Source organism: Cucurbita maxima, unplaced genomic scaffold, assembly GCF_002738345.1.
Source record: "Cucurbita maxima cultivar Rimu unplaced genomic scaffold, Cmax_1.0 Cma_Scf00041, whole genome shotgun sequence".
NCBI classification, from domain to species: Eukaryota; Viridiplantae; Streptophyta; class Magnoliopsida; order Cucurbitales; family Cucurbitaceae; genus Cucurbita; species Cucurbita maxima.
In genome coordinates this window covers 1,530,674-1,537,944 of record NW_019272057.1, presented here as the reverse complement: position 1 = coordinate 1,537,944, position 7,271 = coordinate 1,530,674, and the positions used below count along the sequence as shown (strand labels likewise).

General features: G+C 35.6%; 2 protein-coding genes across 3 annotated transcripts in view; one reads left to right on the top strand and one right to left on the bottom strand.

Moving 5' to 3' along the window:
• Positions 1 to 1,739, top strand: part of LOC111469694 (transcription factor MYB63-like) — a 2,765-nt gene extending 1,026 nt beyond the window's left edge. The window contains exons 2-3 of the mRNA XM_023115067.1: positions 485 to 614; positions 955 to 1,739. Of these exons, the coding sequence (XP_022970835.1) occupies positions 485 to 614; positions 955 to 1,657 (833 nt within the window). The 3' untranslated portion in view covers positions 1,658 to 1,739. The remainder of the gene's footprint in view (positions 1 to 484; positions 615 to 954) is intronic.
• A 275-nt stretch (positions 1,740 to 2,014) lies between these two features.
• LOC111469718 overlaps positions 2,015 to 7,271 on the bottom strand; it is an 8,670-nt gene continuing 3,413 nt past the window's right edge. For both annotated transcript variants that reach the window (XM_023115105.1, XM_023115104.1), the window contains exons 5-12: positions 6,171 to 6,231; positions 5,986 to 6,084; positions 5,045 to 5,139; positions 4,669 to 4,782; positions 4,081 to 4,148; positions 3,094 to 3,204; positions 2,472 to 2,703; positions 2,015 to 2,265 (exon numbers count right to left, since the gene is read on the bottom strand). In XM_023115105.1, the coding sequence (XP_022970873.1) occupies positions 2,155 to 2,265; positions 2,472 to 2,703; positions 3,094 to 3,204; positions 4,081 to 4,148; positions 4,669 to 4,782; positions 5,045 to 5,139; positions 5,986 to 6,084; positions 6,171 to 6,231 (891 nt within the window). In that variant the 3' untranslated portion in view covers positions 2,015 to 2,154. The remainder of the gene's footprint in view (positions 2,266 to 2,471; positions 2,704 to 3,093; positions 3,205 to 4,080; positions 4,149 to 4,668; positions 4,783 to 5,044; positions 5,140 to 5,985; positions 6,085 to 6,170; positions 6,232 to 7,271) is intronic.

Below are 7,271 nucleotides of genomic sequence, written 5' to 3'. Positions count from 1 at the left end.
TTTTTTTTTTTTTTTTTTTTTTTTTAGGATTCCCATTCATTGCACTTAGCCACACCCTATAACCTCACTCCCCATACTCAAATCATCCCATTATAATTTCAATTAATCTCCCTTCACCTTATCAATATAGTTTACTTAGTTCAACCATATTTTTCTCCATCCAAATCTCTTATTAAAAAGAAAGATGTTCTTCACCTACAAATCTCAAATCGATTACCATCTTTTACCAAACTAAAAATTGGAAGGGGAAGTTGGGGATTCAAAGTCTTCAATAGTGTAAGTGACTGAGCCCATCAAATTCAACCAACCAACAGCCTTTGTATAGAATATGAAAGTGACGAGTTTTCCCACGTAATGATGTAGGCTATATGAATATTCACAAACAAAATAGCCCACCAAATCAATCATATTCTTATTTACTGTTGATTTAAGATGTTGAAGGATATTCAAATAATGATGCTTTTCTTATGTTTTTCCTTAATAGGATTGTTAAGGTGTGGAAAAAGTTGTCGCTTAAGATGGATCAATTACCTCCGACCCGATGTGAAACGAGGAAACTTTACACAAGATGAAGAGGAGACCATAATCAAGCTGCATAAAACTTGGGGAAACAAGTACGGTTTTTATTTATAGGAAATCATGAATTAGGAGTTTTTAATACTAACTAAATCTCTTAGATCAATATCTTTGATTCACTCCTACTCTACTTAACTACTAACATATACGTTTAGGTTAATTAAATCGTATGTAGCTGTTTTTGAAACATCATATCTTTGTTTTTTTATGTATTTTAAAAAGTTTATGATAAGAGAGATCCTCACCATTTTTTAATTTGTGTTAAGATTCTTTTAATAATGTTTAATAGAATGGAAATATTTGTGTTAAGATTCTTTTAATAATAAAATAAAATTCGTTCATGGGTTTAATAGAATGGAAATATGCATGTTATTGCAGGTGGTCTAAAATTGCATCTCGATTGCCGGGGAGAACAGATAATGAGATAAAGAATGTTTGGAATACACATTTAAAGAAGAGATTACCGCCGACGAACAAAGTTTCGGACAGTTCCGAAGACGAACCAAAAGAATCTAGAACAGCTTCATCTTTGTCCTCCTCCAGCGTACTCTTCTCCAATGAAAATCAAAACTTAGAGACAGAACCACTGAACAAGAGCAACCCCATTAACGACAACCTGGTTTGCTCGAAACAACAAACCACCAGTGCTTCCGTTTCATCGAACTCAATTTCAAGTAGCCAAGTTGAGGGATGTTGGGCCCAAAACGGCGTTGATTTTGGAGAGGAGGTGAAAGAGAAGAAAGAGAATGATGATGATGAGGAGGAAATGGGATCGAAGTCCAACGACATGGGAATCAAAATCCCATTGGAATCCGACATAGAATTTTGGGACATGTTAGATTTAGACAACATACATTTATTCGAATCGGAGGAGGTGGATCAGAGTTATTGTGAAGGTTCAAACTTCGTCGTACAAAAGAACCGGGAATTCGAAAACGACGAGTGGTTTAAGTATCTGGAGAACGAGTTGGGACTGAACCGGCCGCCGGAAGCCGATGATATAACGGCGGCGGAGAGGTTTTCAGTGGACGTGGACCCTTGCATGGCCTATTTTGCAGAAGGGTTCACACGACAACTTTAGAGCTAAATAAATAAATAATTTGACTCAGCATTTGTTACTTTGAATATTTGGAGGTAGTGGGTGATACAGACTTAGTATGAACGAAATATAGAGAAATGCACACAATTTGACATCAAAGGGATTGGGTTTAAATATACACCAAAAACTAATTAATTGCTTCTCTCATCTTCTTTCTTCATATCATTTTTGGAAATCTCACCCCAAACACCCATTCATTCACCTATTTTACTCTTATTACAATCTATAATGGATATAGTAAAACTAAAACGAGAAAACAACTTTTATGAACGACTCAATGGCACTAGTTAGAAAAAAGAAAAATGGCAATGGGGCAAGACCGGGCAACTAGTTTTCCACAAAGGTGATCAAAGAGTCCAGTTTTCCACATCCAATATAATATATCAACTCATAAAAATTCAGCTCATCCTACTCCGAAATATAATATGATTAAGAAGTACATATTCCCATACATCTAATTCATAGACATAAAAATGCAACTAGTTCATAGACAAGAAATGCACACGAGCAAGTAGATATTCTTTTCCAGCTATCCAAACGCCAGTCTGTGACCACTGTACATCTTCCCAGTCCAGATTATCCTCAAGTACCTAAAAACAATAACCCAAATGTTGAAACCTCCTCATAATTCAATCTCATGCTCTTCTTTCTTGCCACATTTTTAGCCCAACAAAAGGAAAAAGCAAATGCCTTAACTCAACTACGCCACAATGTAATGATCTTAACAACTGACATTGGTCGTAAAATGATGAATGTGTAGCAAAAATGGGATTGAGAGAAAGCTGGAGAGAAGTACCTCCACGTGTTCGGAAGGCAGTGGAATCCCGATAGAACGCATAACCTTCTGGGGCAGTGGCATCTTACATCGAGACCACCGAAACACATCAATCAAGGTATTATCATTATCGGTTCTTTCACCATTTGGGCAGTGCACAACGTGGTTCTGAGATTTCTCGGCATCAGCTTCATGCCCCTGAGATGCTACAATGGTTTTCACCATTTTCTCTCCAGAAAAGCAGAGTTCATACCTTCACACAGTAGTTTTTCGGACAAATTAAAACTTGCATATTATTTCACAAATGTGAACAAATTAAAACTCATTATAGGTCATGAAGTATTTCACTAATCATTTTCTTTATCTATTGACTGATTTTCCAAGATAACTATCTGACCTTACTACATTTGGTTGTAAGCTCGACTAATTTTACAAGACAACTGTCTAACCCTACTACATTTGATTGTTAAGTAGCATATAGAATATTATGAAATCTAGGTAGGTGGCCGCCCTAAATTTAGGTGATTTCTATGCCAACCACGATTGTTGCATTTCACACCTCATAAAAATGAATAACTTGTGCATAGTTGATTATGAATGGGTTATGAGGTAAGGAAAACATTATGGGCGGGACTTTACATACCTGCATGCATGCGTTTCTAGATACAAAACTTCTCCCTTCTTCAATCGCGCAGATGTATAGAGGGGCTTCTTTAGACCTTTATCCGCAACAATACTTATGCTGTATTTAATCCTGGAGATATATGTCAATGGAACATTAAAGACGAACATTTTGAAAGTTTATAGGGTAATCCAGGGGCAATACGCATATGCAATTTCATTAACACTGCAAAGTGAATCCTGTCTATGTTATGTAGCGTACAAGAAACCAAAGATATCACACGATGCAAGATTCAAAGATGGTTATGTTATGTAATGTTCAAGAAACATAGAACATCATACCATGCAAGAAGTATGTCATAAGAAATACGTCATGACAATGCCATTAACTGCCAAAAAGATCTCGAAAGCAAGACACTAACGTATTTTACTATCTTGTTTTTGAATAAACATGGGGTCCAAACCATCTTATGGTTATATGCTACTTGACTAATCTCTTGTGACGTTTGTTTAATCTACAGCATTTGAAAAACATCCAACTGTTTACTACTTGCCCTAGCTTTTCGACCACTAGAATCTCCAAGTGATTTGTTTACTACTTACCAAATCATCGAAATAATGTTGTAAAAGAGCTTTAATACGAATATCACCAATTTCCTAAGTTTGAGCCTTGTCTTAAGGTAAGGCAAAAACAAGAAAAGTCTTTTTAAGAGCATTGATAATAAATGGATACAGTTGAGGAGTTCTGAAGATTGATTGATCACACTGGCTGGGAGAGGAAATATCACATATCTCAGCACTATGGGATGTATATGCATTCCAACAAACTACAAATATATTTTATTGGGTTGGATCTAGTGATAATTATAAATAAATAAATAAAATATATGCCTCAACGCAAGGAGACATGCATAAAAGCAAAGGTAAACAGACCTAAAGCTATTTTTTAAGGTAGTATTTTGGCAAAACCCTGCAGGGGCAGTATTAAAAGGCGAGATTTGAAGAATACCATGGCTCATTGCAAAGGTTGTACTGAATTGTAACTTCTCTAACAAATCTCTGTTGACGCAACGCATTCTGAAAAACATAGCATAACATGGTAAATCACTGTTATTTCATTTAAAACAAAACCAGAAAATAATGAAAATGAAAAATCAAAGCAATGACAAATGTTTATGTTATTCGTTTGAAGTGCCTAATAAAATATTCAATTTTGAAGATTTTTAATGAGATACGAGAATAGGTAGAATGTACTATGAAACAGACAGTAAGCAGGGCATCGTAAAAATAAAACTACAATGTAAAAAACAGATGTAGAGCAGGACAGCCAAAGTTCTATTTCACCGTTTACTAGCAGCCAGTTTTTTTTATTTCTGTTTTTATAATCAAATCAAGGGTTACATCATATTCATATCTTTGAAGAGTCTTTAAAATATATAAATTTTTATTCATTTTCTAAAAACAGGAAGCAATCTTCACTGTAGTGATCAGGAAAATACTTTTATTATTTCATATCATCAGACTGAAAGAGGAACTTCTAGAACCCCAAAAGTGAACTTAAAAGGACAAGCGGTTAAATATTATGTCAAGTCATTACAGAAGCTGCGGCCCTTGTAGTCATTGTCCGCTCGACAGCCACAGGAGCAAGGGTGGGCTCAACTGCAGATGTATGTGTAAGACACGGCTCCAGGTCAATGGTTCCACCTCCTCTCTGAAGAAAGAAAAGAAAAAAAAAAAAAAAGGTTGATAGAAGCCTTAATAATACAAGGATCAATGTGTTGCAATTGGGTCTAGAATCAAATAAAATGAAGTAATTGATGTATATATATATATATAGATTAAAGAGGCATGGAATAAGTGACTTAGTCCAATCATAATATTTCCACACTACAACCTCCAAAGTAAATACCTCATTCTGTCCTAAACCATTCAGGGTTGAAAACCTATATCAAAAAATTTAAAAGCTTCATTACCTTTACAATGCAGCATCTCTCAACACAATAGCTACAACCAATAGCAGCTCCCCAAGCTCGAGATCGAACATTATTTCGAAGAGTAGAAATGTAACCTATCACAAAATTAGATGTAAAATTAACTAATAAAGAATATTAACCTCAAAATTGATGGGGACAAAAAACAAGAATTCATGCATTAAAAAGAAAAGTAATCCGAGTAAAAAGATATGGAAAAGAGTAGAGAGAAAAACTAATGTTCTCAACAATATAAATAAGGACTAAGCTATCAAAAACCCAAAGGTAAAAAGTTATTTAGAATCAGGTTGTAGATTTTTTTAATACACTCATTCTTATACAATTTCATCTTCATTGACTGTACTTCTGTCTGGTGTTGATAGAATTTCTATGATGGCACTCTTTCATTTCTTTGAGGTCATGATGCGCTAGAAAATCTGGAGTTTATATTACCCTCCTCAAGACATCGTTTTTTTACACTTTTGTCTCCAAGATTGCTCTTCCTTTACTGCCAACGAAATGAAAGTTCAGCTTTCACGAGCTTCTTATGTGTGTGTTGGACTATTATGATAGGGCCAGTTTCCATTTGATCAAGAAGAGTAATTCTTTAAGGAGTTAGTTTCTTTTTGTAGAAACACAACCAAAAGCCTCTTTGTTCCATTTGTTGGAAGACTTCTTTTAGCTCTTTGACTTTATTAATGAATCCATTTTCAGGCCATCCACGGAGGGGCACGTTATTCCACCAATATAAGCTAATGCAAGAGATTTTCTATAAGCTCTAACGGAGCATGTGTCGAAGGATTACTTTGGAATTTGCTCTTCATTAATACACTGAGAAGTGTATGCTTCTAAAAGATATAAAGCTACCATGACACTACGTGATGGATAAAACCCATCATAAAATATAGCCATCTACTAAACAAGATAAAAATAAACAAACTTACAATCTTGTGGAGGTAAAACTCTGATGGTTGCACGCAACTCCTGGATAGCAGGTGGAGGAGGAGAAGCTGTTGGACGACAGTAACCTGTATGCATGAGAACTAGAACACAAAATAGAACAACCTGTGTTATGTCCCATAGATCCACATCAATTCAATGAAAAAGAAAATAGTGAGACATTACATACCAGCAACAAGATCTGAATCGTATGTGTACACATCTGTTCCCCACAGCTGTCCACCCCTGACCTGCACACATTACTTAAAGACCTTAATAGTTTTTCTTTCTCTCCCTCTGTTTTTTTTTTTCCTCCTGCGTTTTGGAAATAGAAGTGGCATCTAATAGTATTAGAGTACCAGCGAAGAAGAAATAAAATAAGTTCCAAGTTAAGAGAAACAAATTATAAGCAAAAAGGAAAAGGAAGATTTTGCTCCTTTTTTTATATATATATATATATATATATATATATATATTTAATGAGAAACAATGAAAGAGCCAGAGGGAAAACAAACTAAACAGCCTTAGGGATGCGGAGACTGGAGCCAAAAAGGAGGAATTAAACAAAAAGCCTCCAATCTAAGTTGATCAACAGAAGAGGTGAGTTAGAAAAGGAATTGTGAAGGGCACTCCATTTTGACGTAGTATGCTTGAAGTTGTCTCAAAGATTGGACCAAAACAATTTGAATCTTCCTTTGAACCACCAGTCGTGGAGTAATTCAATAAGGCAATCTTCTATAATCTCTTCGGAATACACCATGCAATATCCAAACTATTGAGGATAAAATTTGGGTATTTACAAGCGAACAGGCAGATGACTATTGAGAATAAGATTTGTGTTTACTTCCCAAGTATGAATGAGATACTTTAATTTCTTATTGGTAGCCTTCTTGAGTAGGAGAAGCTTTCGATTTTGTTGGTCTAATCCAAAGGTCCCATCCCCATGATGTGTTTGGAAACTTTTTCTAAAAATGGGATACTCCTCTTCTCCTTCTACTTCTGGACTCCCATTAGAGGATGGTTACTGATCTTTGCCCAATATTTCCTCCTAGTCTTCGTTTGTCTCCCCAAATATGTGTTTGGACACTTTTTCTACATCGTTAAAAAATAGCTGGTTTACCAACCAAAACCCAATGGTCAGTTTTTTATGCTGATTTTGTTCTAAAACTAACACCAACCAACCAATGTGCTACCTTTCCTCTTTTTTTTGGAAAAGCTACCCTTCTTTGTTGGTCTACTTGAAAAGTCAGGTTTTTATTCCCCCCCCTCCCCCCCCCCCCCCCCCCCCCCC